General features: G+C 25.1%; 1 protein-coding gene across 11 annotated transcripts in view; it reads right to left on the reverse strand.

The window, feature by feature from the left end:
* Nucleotides 1–242: 242 nt before the first annotated feature.
* Nucleotides 243–22,302, reverse strand: part of LOC107173000 (piezo-type mechanosensitive ion channel component-like) — a 38,700-nt gene continuing 16,640 nt past the window's right edge. For 7 of the 11 annotated variants that reach the window (XM_089218001.1, XM_089217999.1, XM_089218005.1 and 4 more), the window contains 37 exons: nucleotides 20,628–20,751; nucleotides 20,444–20,547; nucleotides 20,111–20,377; nucleotides 19,894–20,020; nucleotides 19,550–19,746; nucleotides 19,235–19,383; nucleotides 19,027–19,170; nucleotides 18,781–18,941; nucleotides 18,571–18,713; nucleotides 18,311–18,487; nucleotides 18,133–18,241; nucleotides 17,854–18,044; nucleotides 17,514–17,715; nucleotides 16,099–16,194; nucleotides 15,788–15,953; nucleotides 15,511–15,696; nucleotides 15,263–15,438; nucleotides 14,988–15,141; nucleotides 14,530–14,693; nucleotides 13,362–13,712; nucleotides 7,654–7,790; nucleotides 7,531–7,583; nucleotides 7,067–7,092; nucleotides 6,820–6,995; nucleotides 6,674–6,762; nucleotides 5,705–5,966; nucleotides 5,472–5,638; nucleotides 5,094–5,387; nucleotides 4,882–5,029; nucleotides 4,594–4,805; nucleotides 4,377–4,535; nucleotides 4,184–4,310; nucleotides 3,885–4,129; nucleotides 2,508–2,692; nucleotides 2,174–2,416; nucleotides 1,869–2,097; nucleotides 243–1,216 (listed from right to left, as the gene is read on the reverse strand). In XM_089218001.1, coding sequence (XP_089074127.1) covers nucleotides 919–1,216; nucleotides 1,869–2,097; nucleotides 2,174–2,416; nucleotides 2,508–2,692; nucleotides 3,885–4,129; nucleotides 4,184–4,310; nucleotides 4,377–4,535; nucleotides 4,594–4,805; nucleotides 4,882–5,029; nucleotides 5,094–5,387; nucleotides 5,472–5,638; nucleotides 5,705–5,966; nucleotides 6,674–6,762; nucleotides 6,820–6,995; nucleotides 7,067–7,092; nucleotides 7,531–7,583; nucleotides 7,654–7,790; nucleotides 13,362–13,712; nucleotides 14,530–14,693; nucleotides 14,988–15,141; nucleotides 15,263–15,438; nucleotides 15,511–15,696; nucleotides 15,788–15,953; nucleotides 16,099–16,194; nucleotides 17,514–17,715; nucleotides 17,854–18,044; nucleotides 18,133–18,241; nucleotides 18,311–18,487; nucleotides 18,571–18,713; nucleotides 18,781–18,941; nucleotides 19,027–19,170; nucleotides 19,235–19,383; nucleotides 19,550–19,746; nucleotides 19,894–20,020; nucleotides 20,111–20,377; nucleotides 20,444–20,547; nucleotides 20,628–20,751 — 6,438 coding nt within the window. In that variant the 3' untranslated portion in view covers nucleotides 243–918. The remainder of the gene's footprint in view (nucleotides 1,217–1,868; nucleotides 2,098–2,173; nucleotides 2,417–2,507; nucleotides 2,693–3,884; nucleotides 4,130–4,183; nucleotides 4,311–4,376; nucleotides 4,536–4,593; nucleotides 4,806–4,881; nucleotides 5,030–5,093; nucleotides 5,388–5,471; nucleotides 5,639–5,704; nucleotides 5,967–6,673; nucleotides 6,763–6,819; nucleotides 6,996–7,066; nucleotides 7,093–7,530; nucleotides 7,584–7,653; nucleotides 7,791–13,361; nucleotides 13,713–14,529; nucleotides 14,694–14,987; nucleotides 15,142–15,262; nucleotides 15,439–15,510; nucleotides 15,697–15,787; nucleotides 15,954–16,098; nucleotides 16,195–17,513; nucleotides 17,716–17,853; nucleotides 18,045–18,132; nucleotides 18,242–18,310; nucleotides 18,488–18,570; nucleotides 18,714–18,780; nucleotides 18,942–19,026; nucleotides 19,171–19,234; nucleotides 19,384–19,549; nucleotides 19,747–19,893; nucleotides 20,021–20,110; nucleotides 20,378–20,443; nucleotides 20,548–20,627; nucleotides 20,752–22,302) is intronic. The other 4 variants (XM_089218002.1, XM_089218000.1, XM_089218006.1 and 1 more) reach the window with 2 other exon arrangements.

Genomic DNA, 22,302 nt, shown 5'->3' on the forward strand with positions numbered 1-22,302 from the left:
ATTAACCACTTGCTTAGTAAATTAGACAATAAATCTATGAAAATATTGTATCCCCTTAAATGTTGGTTGTCAATTGACTAATAATATCTTATTTTGCATTAGCTTATTTATTTTAACTTAAAATGATCAATTAGACACAACTTGTACACAATTTATTTATTGAAGAACAATATTGTTCTTGTTTAATTATAGGTTAGAACCTTATTAAACCTGCAGAAATAAAACACAAATTTATAAACATATAATGATGACGATGTAATTTATTTCAATAATTGTGTAATGAATTTCAAAACAAAAATTCACAATGTCTAAACTGCGTTACAATGCATATATGATTGTAAATTGTGTAAGTGAAAAATATAAAATTATGCTAATTAGCTTATGAATACAATACATTAAAATATAATATTAATATTAATGTGTATTACTTAATTAAGTTACTTATTGCTTTTTTTTAAATGCACAAAAATTAATAATCAAACCATATGAATAGTGTTTATAAAAAATAACAAATTATAAAAAAAAAAAAATTATACAACACAATGGGCACAATTATGTGACAGAAATAACAACCTTAAAATGGTTATTTCTTACTAATAAAGCACAGATAAAGAAGTGCGTAAAAAAAATATTCATATATCATAGATATTATGTAAATAAGATATTTAGCGTGTAAATTAGATAATATTTGTAATTAGACTATTTAATTAATAGAGTAATAACAATGTTGCATGAGACCTAAGACACACAAACAAAGTATATAATATTCAGTATTACATTAAATGAGATTATGTGAAATCGTGAGAGCATTGTCGAAATCTTTGATTGATGTAATAAAATTGTCAAGTCCACATTATTAATAATATAAGTGAACAATACAAAATCACTAGCTTAGATTTAGTATTATATTAAATCATATTATGCAGATAGTTCAGGGAGAGCATCATCAGGATCTTCATTTGATGTTGTATCAGGTGGTCGAGTCCACTTAATTAACGTTTCAGGTGACCGATATAAGAACACTAGTTTAGCGAATAGGTCTTCTTCCAAATCTAATTCACCACTTTCTCTCACTAGATAAATATCTAAACACAGTTGTAAGATTCTATCGACGTATGGCATATCATCAAACATAATTTTGGTTGATATACCAGTGAAAAAACCACGAACAAATGTATGAACAACAATAACAAACGTTGTATACAGTCCAATAATCCTATAACAAAGTTTAATACATTTATTATTGTTTGATTTGATTTGATTATGATTTTTTGAAAAATAAATTTATACATGTTTTCATTAATTTACATAATTAATATTATAAGTCTAATAATAAAAAAAAAACATAAATTTAAGTATTTTCAAAATTCTACATTCAAAGTCTAAAGGTACATTAGAATAACAACTTCTAAAGTTCATGCCATCGTACAGTTTTATTATTATGTCTGAAAATAAATTTGAAATCCAAATGATGCCTGTGTCAGTGATCCAATAGAACAATTACAAATATTAAAATAATTGTCGTTGAGTTCAGATAAAACATGATGATTCAATTATGAAAAAATACCGCAACAAAATTTAAAATATATATGATCGTAATAAATCTAATATTTATATTTTACCCACTAAAGTTTGATCTAATTAGGTTTTTATTTCTCATGATAAGTTATGTGATGCTTAAGAGAAGGTGATTTGAGAAAACACAAGTTCAAAAAGGGCACCACGAGTCATCAAAAAAAAAATTTGGGACTAACTGTATTGGAATGTAATTTTATAAATAGATTTTTAAGTTATTGTAAATTTGAATTAAAAAAATATAAACATATTAACACAATGAGTTATGTTTTTATGCATAATATTTCTTTTACCCTTTTCCACTAATGAGGTTCAAAGTTTCTGGAAATGCTTTGTCATTAAATGTATATATTGTGAATGTATGTTTGTTACCGCCAGGAATACATGAACTTTTGGGCAAATCATACAAATATCGTGCAGAAGTTTCATTGGGACATTCTTCATATAAATCCCACCATTTTTCACTGTCATTGTTTTGATTGATGCTATTTAAAAACACACTTGCATTCATATATGGCACAGCTAGAAAGTAAAAATTAGAATAATTATAAAATATCCACTGATTTGATAGAGAATGATAAAATTAAATATTACATACTTTCATTACTGATCATAAGTTGTGATACAGCACTTGCTCCTCCAAATCCAGTGACCTTTATAAACTTTGGTATTAAACCATACAATGTGACACTGTGATTTTTATAAGTAATGAGATTAGCCAATTCTGCACAAATTGTTTGGTTAATAGTGATCTCATGACTATCTTTAACATCTTTTGGTTGTTCTCCATAGGCATTCTTACGGTTAATAGCCCAATCAGTTTTAACTGTGTAAGAGGCATCTATACAGTCATAATTAAGAATACAAATTAGTAAGATACAAATTGTATAAAGATTAATTTCAATAAAAAAGGACATTTTTCAAAACATTACTAGGTGCGCTAAGTTTTTTTATCATGTTTTCCAATTCAGGTGGACTGATTGACCATGTATTTGCTGAATGGGTTGTTATGGTGAAAACACCAACATCTTCATAATCATAGTTTGACAAGAATGTTTGTGCCGATCTAGACTTTTTGTAAACATTTATCATAGAATACCAATCAGATTCATCAAACCTGAAAAAAATACAAAATATTCTTTTAATGGCTCATAAGGTCATGCACTAAAATTGCTCAAATATGTATGCAACTATGCTTTTAAAATAATCAAACATGAAATTCAATACATAGTTAACAACCTTCGCAATAAAAACTTATATTAATTTTTTATAATTAACAAACAAGACTTAATAGAATCCTAATTATTTTGATTACAAACTTGTATTAATAAAACAGTTGAGTTATTGAAATTCAATTTTTTTATTTTGTCTCTAGGAATTTCCTATACACTCATTGCAATATTTATTGCGATAAGTCAAATATAAAAATAGTTGAGCATAGATTACTTAAACTCATATCTTAGGTTTTATCATTGGAATCAAACTATTGTTTTAAAATAAGAGAATTGTTCAGGAGGAAAAAAACAGCAAAGAGTTACAATTCTTTTTGGATCAAATATAACTGTTACAGATAAAATTAAACCAATATTAATTAATAATCTAATTAATTTAATAATTAACACATATATACATTGTATGTATCATGACTTTTAAAATGTAATCTTTTAATTGTTATTGAAGTTGATAAATATATATATATAATATCTAAATATTTGTGTAAATATTGTGTGAAAAATACATGTGAAATTAATTTTTACCCCACTTGAAATTCAAGTTATCAAGACTTGATTCTATTTTTTTTGATTTGTGGATTTTTTTATATTTGTATAGTTTGTTAGATATACTGGTCAACTATGTCAAATGCCATATTTTAGATCATTTAAGCAGCCTACATATTGAATAAATAATATTTTTTAAATATTGATAGTATTTTTAATGTTTTTAGTAGATTTTTTTAATAGAGATAACAGGTACTTATACTTAAATCAAAAATTAATAACAGTTTGTTAACAAAAAATAATTTAAAATGCTCTTTAAAAGTAAAAAAGAACATGATTATTCAAATACATGCAAAGATTTTCAAAATATTATAATATGTAAAGCAAAATTAAATTGCATTAATTGAATTCTATAGGTTATGGCATTGGAACAATTTTTACGTTAGTTTAGAATAAAATATGACTTGGCAAGATTGATGTACAAATACATGAGCATATTATGATCCCTAATAATAAAATACCTACATATATAATATATAAAGAAATAAAATCAATAATACTTTATTATTTGTTTGTAAAAACAACACTTACTTTTCAATTGTACCTTCAATAGTCATGGTGTATATTGGTTGGTTAGATCCAAGTTTAACATTTAGATTGATACTTTCAGGTAAATTAGGTTCTCCCACTGTATTTCCTAGAGCAAATAACACTAGTGGAAACGATATAGCAGTCACTAAACAGATCAAACATCCACCTCCTATCAAATATTTTTTAGCTGGTTTAACTTTTATTCCCCTAGGATTTGGGTATTCATTTTCCACACGTCTTGAACACTAAAAAAATAAAAGTTAATATTTGGTTTTTAATTTACACTCATACAATAATACTTTTAGTTGAAAAATATGTGCAAAAATATCCTCCATTTTAAGCCAATCTGGTAACGTCATTGATGTTTCGGTCCATACCCAGTCCATTATTGTTCGCAGTTCAAATACAAACGGGCATAACATAAAACTAAAAACAATCAAAATAATAAATATCTAGCAAAATATAATATTTAATTAAATTAAAAAAACTTACAGTTTGAAAAGGATCATGTTAATATAATTGTAATTTTTACATAGAACATTTCCAAGAATTCTTGTGGGATACCCACTTCTAATTTGATATGCAGACAGTAATAGGTAAAAACATTTTACCATATACCATAGTTGAGGAGGAATTACAGCGTTAAATTGTCTATATAATAAAATTAAAATTTGTAAAATGCCAATACACATTGTCAAATTAGTTTTACCTTTCTGTAACCCCAGGTAATATAAAAAACATCCATATATGAGAACCAATTATTAACACAAACTGAAATAGTATCTTTCCCAGAATGTACTTTCTTAAATAAAGCAACCGATCAACAGTAATTAATGCAAATTGAAGGGTCAACATGATTAAAAATGGAACAGGTACTTTATTTTCTTCAAAATATTGAGACACACCACCATCACTTTGAGACTGTTAAGATAAACACAAATAAATTAGTATATAATTTAAAATTGATTTGGTTTGGTATAAACTTAAAATTATTTACACCAAAAGCTGAGAATCCAAAAACAACAACAAATATATTGAAGAAATCACATAAAAACATATAAGTATAAACGTCCGCATTAACCCTAGAACTTGAATCTATTAACTGTTCGAAGAAAGACACTAGAGGACTGCAATGCTTTTTGAGACTAAAAATAAAAATAAAAATAATTTTAAAATTCATTTCTAAATACATATAATGTGCGTTCTTACGATAATGGCATTATTTCTAAGAGGTTATCAGTCTCCACTGAGTTTGATTTATCAAATGATTGATCATATGATTTTTGAATTAACTGTTCATCTTTGTTACTGGATTGCAAAAATTCTGGAGCTAACACAACAGTTGTTTGTTCAGTACTTGGATCATTGTCTACAGATCCTTGATAACCTTCAGAACCCATTGAACATCGAGTGTCAATTGTGTCAAACAATGATATTTGGTTAATAGGTGTTCCTTTAAATGACAATGAACTTTTCCAAAGGCCCAATGATTTTAACATAGTTCTAAAATAATTATTTAAAATTATTATACATATGTATGTGCAGGTTATATAACATATTTGTAATAACTAATAATAATGTTTTTACCGGTGAAAAAACAAAACAAGAAGTAAAAATAAATCATATGTGGCGTAATTTGGTTTCCTCTCAATGCCAATAATTCTTGGAAGGAAGAATGGCATGTTGTCAGTAACAACTTGTTGATTCCATGGGATCATATCAAATTGAAACATACATTTAATGACCACAATAACCTAATTAAAATATAGCATTAATACGAAGGTGCTTTGTTTTGTTATTACAATTTTTATTTAAATTACTTCAGTGTAGGCGATAAGAGTAACCCAGAAATTCTTTGTTGGCCTAGGAACAGTGAGTGTACCCCACAGAAAAACCATCAATGGCAATGGTAAACTTAATATGGTGGCAGATTTAATCTGATGCAAGAATATCATAAAATAGCACACCAAATCAGAGTGGGATATGATTGCAAACCAAAGAGCCAAGACAAGGCGCATAAGCTGGGGCTGATTGGAGGCATTTAATTCTTGTTGTTCTTCTAATTCTTCCAGTTTTTCAGCACTATAAAAGGTAAATACAAATTGAATATTAGTGGAAATGTCTTAAAGTAGATTTTTAGTTGAAATATTAGTACAATAAAGTTTAGTCAATCATTGGAATGCTCATTTATTATAATTTATAATAGTCTAAAGTAATAAACATAAAATTTGTTTATTAATAGATACAGCATATAAAACATATTATACAAAATCAATACATAATAAATTCATTCTAATAACCTAAAATATGGTATGAAATCTAACATATTTTATTTAATCAACTAACAGTAATTTAATTTTAAAATTATAGCTTTATAGTCCCATACTGCTCTCCTATATTCATAGGATATTTTTTACTAAACAAAGCGAGGACGGGTAATGTTTACAAACAATCTCGTTAAGTTATTCTGAATAAAAATTAATTTGACTTAATAAAAAAACTTGACAATTTAATAGAAGGTACCATATAACAAGTTTAAAAATGTTAAATATACGTAAGCACATTAAGCACGGTTACTTTTTATGTGAAATAAAAGTTTAAATGTTGAAAAAATTCATCAAAATTATGAAAATCTTAAAAATTTTCAGTAAGAAATCTGTAACAATTTTCTTTCGATAGCTAACATAGACAATTTTAAATACAACTTTTTTAATAAATCATTTTTCTATAAATAATTCTTGTACATTTTGGACAACTATAAATGTTGAGACTACAGACTACAGACTCACCTTAATGTAACACTTTTACCAACAAATGGCATAGGCTGCCAAATCATTGATGAGCCTGTTCTTAGACCAATTCCAAAACCTCGATTTTGCTGAAATATAAATGATATATTAAAAAATAAATTATGTAAAATGTAATAATTAAATACTTTTAATGTTTTCTTTTCAACTGCTAGTGTTCTGATAACATATCTATAGTCTCGAGAAATTTTATTTAATTTCCTAGTCAATGTTTTAGTTGAACTGTTGACAAAAGCCATGAACAAATAAATATTTTCCTTAATTTTCTTACTGAATGATTTTAACTTATCTCCATCTTGGGCATCTAAATTTTTTTGATAAACAATATGTATACTTAAATATTTACATTAATTTAATTAAAATAAAATAATATACCTTCTCTCAAATTCTTGACATCACCCCTATAACAAAAAAAAAAATAATAATAATAATAATATTAAAACAAAAATATTTTAGTAAGATTTTATATCTAACCAATACAAAAATGGCCTATCTATCTATGATAAGAATTATAAAATATGAAATTATTCATTTAAATTGAATAAAAATAGTGTATCAGGTGTTGTTTTTGAAAAATTTTACCAAAACAATTGAATGTTGATACATGATGTTATATAATATTTGGTAGTTATTCATATTTTACAATATACATAGATAGACCAAAAAATGTTGTTTTAATATTGATAAGTTGAAATTAAATAATGGTGAATAAATATGCAATTTTACTCAAAGCCTAAAAAAAATAGTATATAACTTTAGAAAGCTCAACTAAATATTTATCATAATAATTAATAGTACATAATATAATAGATAAAATATTTATATTTAATTATTATTACATGGCTAGTTTACTCGTTTCACCAACAACTGATTTATCCATTTCTTTTTTTTTCTAAAATAATAATAATAATTAAAAACTGAATATAAAGTATTTAATACAAAATAATTAATATTTTATTTACTTTATACACAAATTGGTCAGTGTCAGTCTTGTCTGAATCTTCAAGTGAGTCATCACTTAATTCATTATCTTTTTCCACAATTGAATCTAATTCATCATCAAATTCATCAAACATATAATAATCACCAGAACGAATAGCTGTAAATCATCAAAAATCATTTTAGTATACATTTAAATACCTGCTATATACAGTAGAACTATAACATGAACTTTGAACTATTGAGGAATTTTAAAATTAGTTAAATACATTAATTGAATCATTATTGCAAAAATGCAATTTGTTTTTAGGTTTTTAATTTTTAAGTTATCATAGTTCTACTGAGATATTTATCAACACAAACCTACTAAAATAATAAAATTATGATTAAAAAGAAATGTAAACATTGTGCGAAAAAAATGATATTATGTTTTTGAGAAAAACATAAAAACAATTGCACTCCATGCTTGAATTGCATTATTGTTTATTTATCAATTTATAAAATAAAAAATCAACTAATTGGATTTATAATAAAAATAACAAAATTAAGCCAAATTATTTATTTTAAAACAGTGAGTTTTATAAAGAGTTAAGTGATTTAAAAATATTTATATTAGAATTCATATTCATTATAAATTACATTTTAATAAAGATTATTAATTTAATAAATAAACAAATAAATCACTTAAATCTAATTAAAAATATAACTAATAAATTAAAAAAATTGTGTGCTGTATTGAAAATATTTTAAAATCCATGTGCACAATTTTTATTTTTTCATTTTTAATCGGGTAAATTTTATAAGACGCAATTAACAATATTAAACAAATATTACCATGATATTTGTTATTATATGTAATCCTATTATACAGATAATTAATTAATGCAAACGTAAAATAAATAAAGTATACATGGACACCAGTAAGCAATAAGTTTATAAACATTATTTATGATAACAGAAATATTATAATAATTTATTATAATATAATAAAAAATTGTATTATAATAATTTAATTACAAAACCAAAAAATAAAAAAAAATATTTAAAAATAAAATAGGTAAGATGATCTTACAGAATAAATAAATAATTCAATATAATTTATATACAAATTATACATATTGATACCTGTACAAAAAGAATATTATAATTAATTTTAAAAACCCTGACAACCCTAATACTAAGTTATTAAAATAACTTACCAATACTATCTAATAGTATAAAATATCACTATTTACTGTTTAAGAGAAAAATGTATTTTGTTTCAAATAAGGAAATAAACAACTTATATTTGAATAACTTGTTAGATTCAAGAAGTTTTTACGAGTGAACTTGAAAATATTAGACAAACAATATATTTCAATCAAATACCATTTAGCACGATATTAGCAGTTAATGTAACAACTCTATGATGATATTGAAAAATGTGAATATGCGTTATATAGATCATGTATTACAGTTAATAGCTTAGACGATATAGGTTCTTAAATTTGCCAAAAATGAATCAATAATTTTGAAAATATAGGTGTTTTTGTTTTTAAAGATTAGTTTTTAGTTTTTCATACTACTATAATATGTATATATGTGAAAATGTGTTTATACATCAATTGAATCATGTTATGAAATTCATATAAATTGAACATTTAAATAATTCCAATATACCTATATAAGAATAACTGATTATAAAATTTATGATATTACATATTTTGTATTGTTTAACTTTTTTCATTAAAATAAATGTATAACTTTTATGAATAGAATACAGATGATTTAATTTTTAATTAAAAAAAAAAATAGTATGAATCTATTAATTTTTGAAATTAAAATTAATAATACCTAAGATGAATTTTTATCTAAGTCTTAGATAAATCGAATAAAAAGTATTAATATTAACCAAAATCATTAATATTTATTATTGTATTTTAACATATAGAAACCTATAAAATCATAAACATTCAAATCACTTTAGTATATTCTTTAAATTTTAAGAAATATGTATATATATGCTCTTATTCATTTGGTATGCATTTATATGCAATATTTATTTGTTCATTTCATATTATTATTTTTTATTTTTTATTTTTTTATTATAAACACAATATAAATAAATTGTAACTATAAAATTATAGACAGTTTACATTATTTTATGGTTTACAAATTACACGATCGTTAGAACATTATATTTTTGTTTATTCTCAAGAATATATGCATCATGAAACAAGTTTATAGTAAAGGTCAAAGAGTTCATAATTTAAATAATATTTAAAATAATTAAATAATATATATACAAGTAAAATAAATATGATATCATTTTAAATATCCTAAATATTTAATAGTTATAAGTATAACTTATAAACATAGAAATTATAATTATTTTTAAACTAAACATGTATGCTTATTCAAGATTAACAAAATAAAAATACATAAAAAATGTACAGATCAAAAAGAAAGTTAGATTTTGTAGACTATTAAGCAATTTACATTTTATAAGTAATTAATGGATTTGGAAGAATATTTTCTTTTTATTAAATATTTGTACAATAAGTAGTGATGAATAAATTTATATTATTTATCAAAATACTACATGGAATAAAAAATGATTTTTAAATAAATTTATTACGATTGATGTAGGTATTTGATGGTGAAAAATCGTCAATAAGCCAGATGAAAAAATAATGGATGGTATTAAAAAATAAAATATTAAAGGTACAGACATCTAAACAAGTCTCATTTATAGTTGCTAGTGGTTTAGTGAACAAATTTAGAAAGCTAATTCATGTTAGTGCTTGTTTATGACTCATTAGTGTTAAGCATAACACATTATATTTGTCTGTGAGAGTACATAATAATTACAAACCATAGACTTCACATATCGTTTAACAGCGCATCTATATTTCATCTGAAGTTGATTTGGTTTATTTTTATTATTATCTCCAATTGTATATAAAACAATAAGCTGAAATTTTATTTAAAACGAAAATGATCAATAAAAAAGTATGGAAAAATTATTAGTATAAAATACCATAATTATTGTAGTTTTTAACGTTGAACATAATATTTTAAATATGTTATTGATATTACTATAACATAAAACTAAGCTGTAAAATGAATAACATTTTTTCTTCTTCGATATTAGATTAATGATGATCAGTATAACAGAAATTGTGTTAAGAGGACGCCATAATTGCATATGTTATTTCCGTCTTACATGTGTGTAACATAGAAAATTTTATGCTCATCAGATTATGTTTAGCTCCTTTAGTTTAAGATTTAGAATGAATTGCTCTCTTATAAAAATTAAAGATAACATTATTATCTAAAGCATCTCATGGGATTTTTATTATATTTTTATTTTAAAGTGAGTTGTGAGTATTTTAAATTGTAAATTGTTTGTATATTTTAAAATAAAAATATAATAAAAAGCCCATAAAATGCCAAGATCTTAACTTTAATTATTATTAGGGCTTGGAAGTTGATGCATTATGCATTTTTTTTTTGGAACTTTTTAGACGATGCTCTCCTGACTACAAATCTATTTCATAAGCATTTGAATCTGAATAACTAATTTTTATTTTGCATTTTTTGGTGTTAATTACTTTTTAAGTCATTTTTTGAAATTTTTAGGTAATTTTCCCAAATTTTTAGTCATTTTTACTGATTTCACACTAGTTCATTTCTTATTGTTTCTTGTCAACCATTATGCCGATAACTTAAAACTTGGAAATTACCACAGGCTAAGACCTATTCATTTTCATCTCGACGATTACATTTGTCGTTGTCAAAAATTTCAAAAATTTTAAATGGTGAAGAAGCTTCAAGTGAGTGTTTTCCGGATGATTTGGTACATTTCAGATTTTCCTCAATCACTTAAGTGGACGGTGGACATAGAGAGAAGTTTTTTTCCAATCATAAATATTTATTAAAAGGACGCTACACCCGCATGTGTTGTCTCCGTTTTACAAGTACGTAACATTGCAAAAACTGTTTAGCGCGGGAAAGAACCGAGAAGGCTACAGTCATAACTAAAAAACGAAATTCTCACCACAGATAAAAGGGAATTTCGACTGTGCAACGTTGTTTTATTTTTTTGATATAAGAATTGAAAAAAAAAAGTTATTCGATTTTGAAAAACGCAAAAATAATGAATTTTGAAACACTAAGAACTTTTTTTTCTATTTGTGATATCGAAAAATTGAAAACAACGTTGCACGGTAAAATTATTTAATGTTCTCCTTATTATGTGGTAAAAATTTCGTTTCTTAGTTATAACTGTAGCCTTCCTGGTTCTTTCCCTCGCGAAACAGTTTTTGCAATGTTACGCACTTGTAAGACGGAGACAACACATGCGGGTGTAGCGTCCTCTTAACAGATAATCGTTGTTCATTTACTTTCGATAACATAAAATACGCTCTAATTGTGCAATGCAATGATTTTAATTTTTAAATAATTTGTAAGCTTTGATAAATTTATAAAACAAATATTTTTTATTTTTTGATCTTCCTATTTTAAGGACATTTTTGTCATTTTTATGTTATATTTAGAATTTTATAGTAAAATAGAGTAAAATATTAAAAAAAAAATGTATTTTATTAATATAAAACTAATATTTGTAATTTTTTAGGTCATTTTTTGCCATTTTTATGTCATATTTACATATTTTTTAGGGCATTTTTTATTCTTTTTAAGGTCATCAACTTCCGGGCCCTAATTATTATAAAGGGTCAATTGACTCTAAATTTTAAACTAAAGGAGCTATACATGATCTGCTGAACATAAAATTTGCTATGTTACACACTTGTAAGACTGACAAAACACATGGGGGAGTGGCATCCTCTTAATGAATAATATATATATAATACGTGTGCATGTTACCGTTAATTATGATATTTTATGCAATGATAAAAATTACTATGCGTTAAATAAATACCTAAAATAATCTTAGTCTCAAACTAATTATCAAGCTTTGTAGAGAGATAAGTTTACAGACAGCAACAGGCACAACAGTATAAACATCCCATATGGTTTCACAAAATAGTATCGCAAAGATAAATGTTTAATTAATAAAACTAAATTATATGCAATATGCTGTTAAGTAGAATTTGTAATTATAAATGTCAAGACTGCTTTGCTTAAATAAAATACAAAAAAAAATCATGTTATTTAATAATTCTTTAAATATTTTTAACTTTGCATGATTTAGTTGAGACTAATTTTTGCAAACCACAATTAGCCAATTATGAGATTGTCTAACGCAATTAGATATTGTTATTATTACTTACAAAAAGAAGAATTCTAATTGAGTCATATCACTGATGGTAAGGTTTTAACACATTATATTATTTATGTATTTTCCTATAGTAGTGTTTCATAAATGTTATAAAACTCGCTTATATAGAATATTATAAATGTATTACATTGTTACAGATAATGTATACCTACCTACACATGAAAATAGTTCAATCAAATCAAAACAGTTCTAAATAATGATACAAATGTATGGGAACAATCACACCAACCATACCAAGGCAAGACCAATTATACTTATATTAAACAATTACTTAATAAAATATTAAGATATTTTAAGCCAAAATAATATGTACAGCTATATACAAAAATATATATACACGCATAAGAAAATTGCTCATATACCGATATAGGTATTTATTATAAAATAGTATGTATAATATTTATAGAATGTGCAAACAACACGCATTAGCAGAAAATGAGTACACACAAGTATGATGAGATGTTGCTGAGGCCGACCGTTTGCGCGGATACCAGGTAGATGGAACACCCAATGAGGACTGACGTCGGTGTTGCGTGATTGTTGGTGGTGGTGAAAATACACCAGAATAAATGGCACTTTCGTCAAACGACAGCGGCCGTCGGTGCGTGGTGCTACTGAACGAAATTCGCTGCGGATCAAGGTAACCATCCAACGATACAGTCAGGACAGTGGACGTGGGCGTTGGCGGTTGCAGGTAAGAAAGTGTGGGTGGTTCATCTTCAAGTGGCGTGTGAAAACTCTGGAGGATCGAACTGCCCGACAGATCGCGGGCTAAGGGGGCGAACGCAGTTTCTTCGGCTGTTCTCGTTGAGATGGACAGTTTTTTGTTTGTATTTTAATTTCCCATATGTGAGCAGCGAAAAATTCATACAATGATCTTATATTATTATAGATTTTAGAAAATGTTTAGTCAAATCAAAGAGTTATGATGCATTTTCCAAGCAAAAAAATAGCATTAAAATTAAAAAAAAAAATCTGTGTGGTATCTTGCACTGAATCACAGCACCACAATTAATATTTCACACACCACTTAAAATCAAATCAAAATCAGATAGTAAACCAAGAAAAAATCAATTAATCTATCAAGACTAAGTACCTTGCTACATTATAATATACTTGGCAACTTTTTTTTTATAAACCAACTATATGTATAAATTGTCAAACATTCATCACACAGGCCCATACAATTGTTATTTATTTCTTTTAACTCCAATCAATACACTACTATATTATGTATATTTATAATTAGTATTTTTTATAATAACTAACTTTTTATTAGATTTTCATGATAAATTTTAAACTATAAAATAGATTAAAATAAAAAAATCTCCACATTTTCATGGATGTACCTCAGTTAAATGTTATATCATTCCACATGAACATTAAAAATAATAATATTATTATACTTCTAACTTCTAAAGAATTAATACAACTTCCAAGGAGATTTATTAATACTATTATAATAAAACTATATTCAAATGATGGTCACACTTAGAATTTAATACATATGCATTTTACCTGCTTGATGTATGTTTTAATAGCTATTTATATAGGTAAGTTCTTGATCAAAATTAAGTTATTTGATTATAGAAAGATTAAAATTACATCATCATACCTTTTTCGTGAGATTCCGGATCCTTGATTCCAAAACCTTGAATTTTCTTTTGAGTAGCTTTGATTCGGTCCATTTTTGATTTGATTTTTTCCAGAACCTTTCTTTCTGATTCATGCTGTTCTTGGATTCGTTTTTGTGAAAGTTCTTGAATTAATTCAGCTCCTCTAATTATATTAAATTTTAATTGAGATTAATAGAAAATAATTTTGATAATATTTGGTAAGAATAATATTATTTAAAATAATTTGTATTATATTATATTATTTATATATTATTATGATACTATGTTTATGTTCTTTTCAAATATTTTTAAAAGTAATTATATTTTGTATTTTTAAAATACAAATTTAATTAACCTTAAACCTAATTTATTTATTTATTTAATTTATCAATTAAATGTTTTATAATAATTCATGCATATTTTACACAAATAAAATGCAATAATAAATATTGATTACCTAGAGGCTAATATAGCCATTGCTTTTGTTTCATCCACAATTCTAAAGAAGTAATGGCTGTTAAAAAGACGTCTTTGAAAGATTAAAAACCCAAAGCATAAAATATCCCATGCTAGGCCAACATGCTCAACTGGTATTTCACAATCATCATTGTCTGAAAGACAAGATTTCAAAATTAATACACAAAATGATTTTAATTTAAGCTTTTTATCAACATTTCAAAAGCAACATCAACATATTTTCAAATAAATAAAACTAAAATTTATTTTAAATACCTGATGACGTTGTAACTGGATGGTTAGTAGAAAACTTTTGAATACAAGAAATACCAAATAGTTGAATCATCCAACAAGCTTTCATTTTCATATAATTCATAAAAATACATCCAGGTATTTGGAGTATAGCTTTCAAGGTAATAACAGTAATATTATAAAGTATTAATTTATTCCACCTATATGAAAATTGTTGTTCAGTAATAAAAATATTATACAAATTTAATTTTAAAATAAAATGAATTCAGTACCATTTAAGAATAACATTTACAGGTCGAAGATAATAATCGTTGCCTTGCCATAAAAATATAAAAGACCCTATTAGATATCCAAGAGAAAATAGATTAACTCTATTGGTACCGGCTAAAAACACAATTGCTAATGTAAACCAAATAAATCCAATGAGAACAATACGTTTTAAAATATCAAGCCATGATCTAAAAATATATATAATTATGAACATAATAAAATTATTTACAAGCAAACAAAACATAAAATATTTTTTAATGTTCTATATCTTAAAATTACCTTATGTGAGATACAAAATCAGGAACAGGATTTATAAAACTGGGTTTTTCAGCTTCCTCAATAATTGAACGATTTGTTCCTCCTGGATATTCCACATCTATATGTCTTCTTTCTATTTTGAAGACAATAGATTGGCGAGATACAAATAATAACACAATAAAATCACCTTAAAAAAATACAAACATTTTTTAATTAAAACCTTAAAAATTATAATATTTTATATTATATGTATACTATAGATATTTCATTTTATAGGATAAAATAAGCATAATGCATTATATATTATTATAATTTATATTAATTTGTCTTACATAATAATTTATATGCATCTGGTGGGGAATCAGGGTCTGGTAAGAACATCCAGTCACGGAAATTCTTCATAATTTCATTTTCATCCCATGGCCATTCTGTAATAGATAAAATAGAAGTTATAATGGACAAATAAGAAATGTGAACACTGACTAGAGGATAATAGTGGAAACATTCATACAAAATTGTATGGATTGTTAATACATAAAATTAAAATGAGAGAAAAGTAAACAAACATAAGTTGAATTTGTTTTCTACAGCCATAATAATACTCAATTCATAAAGTCATTAATGAATCCAATAACTGGTTACAAAACGATCGTTTCCATCTATAGATAGATTATAATAGTTATAATTTATTAATAAGCTATCTGTAATACAGCCCACACAACCACAAGTAATAAAATTAGGACGAAGGCATCAACATAATACTTGTTTTTACTCTCAAACCAACACGCAACATAGATAAAACACATTCATGAAACATCCTTTTTATAATGTTTGAGTAATCTTAGAGTAAGTTGAGCTGACACATAAATTATAAAGGGTAAAATTTTGATAATTTGACCTGTAAATTTTATATTATATCATTTGACTTTTAAAATAAAAAACAATTTATTTAACTTAAATGAATATTAAACTCTTTTTAGACAAATCAATATGTCATAACCTTGAAAACATTATTATTATTCCCTATAATTTTTTTTATGGGTGATTTTCCTTTTAAAATAATTTAGAAAACTTAACTTAAAAAAAAAAATATGATAAGTGAAAAATTTAAATAATTTTTATTATATAGTAGGTATTTATAACATAACATTTTTTTAACAAAATTAGCATTTTTGAAAGGAAATCTCGTGCAACCACTAAATATCATATTTACTACAGTTTTAACGTACGTGAAGCCCCCTCCCCCCACCAAAACAAACTAATGTTGAAAGGCAGAGTTGAATAAAAATCTAAAAATCTAATTTTTTTGTTCGATTTTCATTCAACTGACTGTTTCAAGGGGCTTTTTTTTTCTATTCAACTTGGATTTTATATGAATTTCAAATTTTTTAATTCAAATTAGATTTTTTAATCAACTTAATTTTATTTATTGAATTAAGATTTCTTTGATCGATTAAAGATTTTTTATGCAACTTGGCCATGTTTTTTAATTTTGTTTTTTTAAAACTTAAGGCATATTATCAAAAATCGCCAGCTATTTATTTCTTGACAGGACACATAGTATAATAATAATTTTATTATAAATTTATGCATCTAATATGGAATTATTTATTTATTTATTTGAGTTAGCATAAAATAGGGAGAAAATATTACTCGATTGGTTAACATTTTTGACTTTTACCAAAACATTATTTATTTTAAAATTTAGAAAATCTATCTAATGTATATTTTTGGAATTATTACTCACGTAAACAAAGATCTGGAGGAAGTCCAATCACAATAGCATATTGCAATGGTATAGTGATGACAACAAAAAACATAAAAATTATCCACACTTTTGCTAAAGTTCCCCTTGACAACATTACAAAAGTCATTAACCATAATGCATACAGTACTGCGTAAAAGTCCATTCTGGTTCCAACTAATACTGCTACAGCAATAAGAGTAATCTAGAAATAAAATATGGAAATATAAAAGGTAACTCATAAAAAATTTAAGAAAAATAAACAAACATTAAATTTCTACTTATATGCCATAACTAATAAAATTAATAAAAGTACTAAATATCTAATTATATAAAACAATACCTCAACACCAAATCGATAAAATCCAAAATTCAACAAATACTTAAGACAATGAGGTATGTCATGGTCAACATCTTTAAATGTAATACCTGGAAACATCCTTAAAGGTTTAGCCAATGGTCTACCTTTTAAATGTCTTTTATATTTTTGCCGAGTGATTACAACTCTATGCAATGTGATGACAAAAACTATAGCTGTAAAAATATGGATATATTTTATGAGAATTAATATCAATAGTTATACAATTTTAATAGATATTATGTACATGCTTTAAATACTTACAAATATATCCTTTTAGTAAATTGAGTAATGAGACATTAGCTGTAGACTTTTTAAATCCAACCCAATTTGCAGTATTATAACCTTTCATTTTATCTGGATCATGAGGGTCCTTAAACAACATTAAACAACATTTTAACTGTATAAAATTATATAATTGTATTCAAATTATAATACATACTGGACATGTGACATTCCATGTACCCTCTCGTATATATTCAATTTGATAAATCATTTTGGTAAGTAACAATATAGATACATACACAGAAATAATATAAACAATAATTGACTGTATACGGCTATTAAATACTAATGAAATAGTCACCAATACAACCAACACAAAATGAACCAAACACACCTAATATAGCAATTAATAAATTATAAAAAATGTAAATTTAACTGTACAATTATACAGTATTTTAAAATAATACCACTGTTTACCTCATATACAGCCAAAAACATGACACACAACAATATAATTTTAATCATGTGTAATTCGGCATATAGCCATGCAAGCTCAATTATATATGACATAATTGTTTTAAGCATCTTAAAAAATGAGCGTAATTTGACCTTTGGTAGATCTGAAACCAAAGAAATAAATTAATATTAATCACAGGTTTTACTGGAAAAACAAAATAAAAAAATTACTTTTGAAGACTTTGAAAGATTTTCTTTCAGATATAAAGCTTGGACGTGGAGGATGTTTTTGATATTTATTGTCTGTAAGTGAAATGCTAGAATTTGTTGATTCTTTGTCACTATCTGAACCAGAAGAACCTGGTTTAGATGGTTTGACAATACTAGTACCTCTGTAAGATTTTTGTTTGTATAAAAATATTGGTTAATAAAATTATAATTTTGAGAATAGAACTTAAAAGTATAAATACAACAAACCGGCTTTTTATATCAGAAATAGCCAAAAAATCTTTATGAAAATAGTAAAGTTGAACAACAGTTATGATAACAAAAAATGTAGGAGTCAGAAGTCTTACAAACAGCTCACCAGTTTCAAATTTTTCCAAACCTATATCTAATTGTCTAAAAATGAACATAAAACATTTAATTGATAAACTTATTTTTGATATCCAATTAATTAACTTACAACGTGGGAGGTATTTTCAAATATTTTTCCCAGTAGTATGGAAAATTATCAAACTGATATGTATAGGTCATAACTAATATCAGCATTGAATAAATTATGACAGTAAGCCAAAAACCATACATAATTTTCCTCCACAAAACCCAAGATAACTATTACAAACAATATTTAAATAGTTTCAATATTACAAAAAAAATAATGCACAGAGATATTAGAAGTATCCACCAAGATCTTTTAAATTAAAAAAGGTGTTTAAATAATGTCATTAACACATAATTGGAAAATCTTTGTGAGAAACTGTAAAAATAAAATGTTTACTTGAAATGTTAATAAAAATATTAACGCCAAAGCCATATAAATTATTCGGAATATTGTCATCCGTTCACCAGTTATGCCAATTCCAAACAAAACAAATGCCACAACCCATATCCAGAATTTAGTTAGAATTATTTTAGCTTCTTCACCAAGTCTCTGCATTAATTGACTGCCTTTTGTGCCTGAATCACCTCCCATAGCTAAAACGTGATAAAAAAAAAGAATTATAGCTTAAACATTAACTTAAGCCATTAAACAAAAATAAAACATTTTGTTAGTTAATAGAAAAACATACAATATAATAATTTTGATTTATGGATATATTGATTATAAAAGTATAGTTCTACCTGTTGCTGTTCCCACTGTAACTTGAAGAGGAGCAATCATATTAGCTACAGCCGAATGACTTCTAGCTTCTCTCCTTTCTTGCATATATTGTCTCATTGTTATCCAGAACATTGTTGTAAATAATGTCTATGATTATTGAAAACCAATAAATTAGCTTAAATTTAAATTAAATATTTATATCGACAAACAAATTGATAGATATAAAAAACACATTACTTTTATGATTAAAGGTTTGCAAGGGAAATGAAGAACTTTGGTGAAGCCTATTTGTTCTAAATTCCAATCTTGAATGGTTTGAGGTAATTCGGAGTCATTTAAATTCATTCCGTATAAGAATTGCGATAACAGTAAAAATTCTGCATAGAATACTAAAAATGGTGATGATCTTAACATTGTTTTTCTTTGTTGAGGAACCATCCATGAAATACTAGCCCATAATAACAATACAAATGTTAACCAACTGTGGTATGTAATACTCCAAGCCTGTTATTTAAATCCACAAACATATAAATTAACACATAAAATAATCCATAAATATAAATAACTTACCATCATTACAATATTGGTGCCAATATATGAGGTGCGGGTAATAAATTGTGACACAGTACTTAGAACATCCATCAAATAATAAAAAATATTTGATTTATATTCTTCTTCATATGAAAAAAAAATAGTTATTAGAGACAAATAAAAATTATTGATGAATAATATTAAATTTAAAAAATATATTTACTATCATCAGGATATCCATCTTGTTGGGTATGAGATTTTTGGACCTCACTTTCTACCACACTACATGATGGACTATCAGTTGTAGTTGGACTAGTAGTATACATAGGTTTTTGACCACGAATCAACTATCATAAAAATAATTCAATATTGTAATATTTGAGAATACATTTTCTAATAATTAATTAAGTTGTGGTTACAGTATATATATATATATAATGGTGTGAATTTCCAATGTTAATGTGATATTGTGATGTACAGCTTTAAAATGTTAATGCATAGATTTTAATACCCTGAACATTCTCGACTGATGAGTTTTGATAATTAAAAATATTAAACCAACATTTATTCAAAATGAACTTATGGACCACATGTAAAAAATGTACAATTTTAAGTTATTAATAATTGGCAAGAATGTATTAATTTTATAATTTTATTTTTGTCAGATACATATCTAATTTATAATTATTATTGAGGAAAAAATTTTTATTTTAAATAAAACTCTTTTAAAAACAATTTTCGATTGGAGCGTAGTTAGAACATCACCATCTTTAATTTATTAATTTTATCTACAAATCTAATATAGAACAGTTATAGTTTATAAGAATGCGTATACCTACTATTTTTTTATGCATATGGCGCTATGTCTGGTTAGACATAGATCCAAAAGCTTAGTTTGAATGCCTATCTGGCAAAATTTCTAATTGGGCACCTGTAGATTTCTGCCATACCCAGTTGTGGGATAGTTCATAGTGAGATACTGCCCGTGGCCAGGATTCGAACTGGCAATGGTGAGCGTAAGAACTGTCGAGTCTTACCTAACCTAACCTTAGTCCACTTGACCATTCCATCTTACATGTAAGATTGAAAGATACTTATATATTATAAGATACCTTAATTTAATATTATTATTGAAACTATCTAATATAAAAATTTGAAAACCCTTCTGTTCAAAGTACCTACTAAAATTGATATAAACCTTTACACAACCTACATCTAGAGCACTTTATCTTATTTAAAAACTTTCCTCACTTCACTTTGAATCTAAAATATATTTTTATTGCAACATTGCAAGTATATATAACATTATACTATTTTAAAATAGCTATTTATCCATATAAGATTTAGTAGAATGGCACTTGGAATTGCATACTATTTCAATATTCCTACACTTGCATGTATTTGTTTTTCAAAGCTGCATACAAGTACACTGATTATATACCTATCCATCTAAATTATAAAAGGAGCTGACTGCTTCTCACAATAAAATTGAATTACTCGGTACATCTTCGAAACATTCACATTTTTCTTCAAAAATTATAAATTAGTTTTTGTAGTAGAATTGTAGCAATTTTCCTTCAGTTATACCAAAAAATAAATTATAATGAAAGAAAGCAGTCATACTATACAATTTCTAGCACCATTCTACTAAATCTTGTACAGATAAATAGGTAATAATAAAATGATAATTTATAATTAAAAATATGATAATATTAGTTAAATTTTTTTCATCATTTCATTAAATTATATAAAATTATAATTGTTTTAAACTATGTGTAGTATGTTAAGATTTAATTTGTTTTAATTGGTTAGAATAAAATTGACATTGTTTGCCACACCTTTTAAAGTCTAGACCATAATTCAACTTGATAAATGTCTATTTAATATATTATTTTATA

The sequence above is a fragment of the Diuraphis noxia genome, unplaced genomic scaffold (assembly GCF_037042655.1).
Source record: "Diuraphis noxia isolate RWA-SAM2 unplaced genomic scaffold, SU_Dnox_SAM2 contig0001, whole genome shotgun sequence".
Classification (NCBI taxonomy): domain Eukaryota; kingdom Metazoa; phylum Arthropoda; class Insecta; order Hemiptera; family Aphididae; genus Diuraphis; species Diuraphis noxia.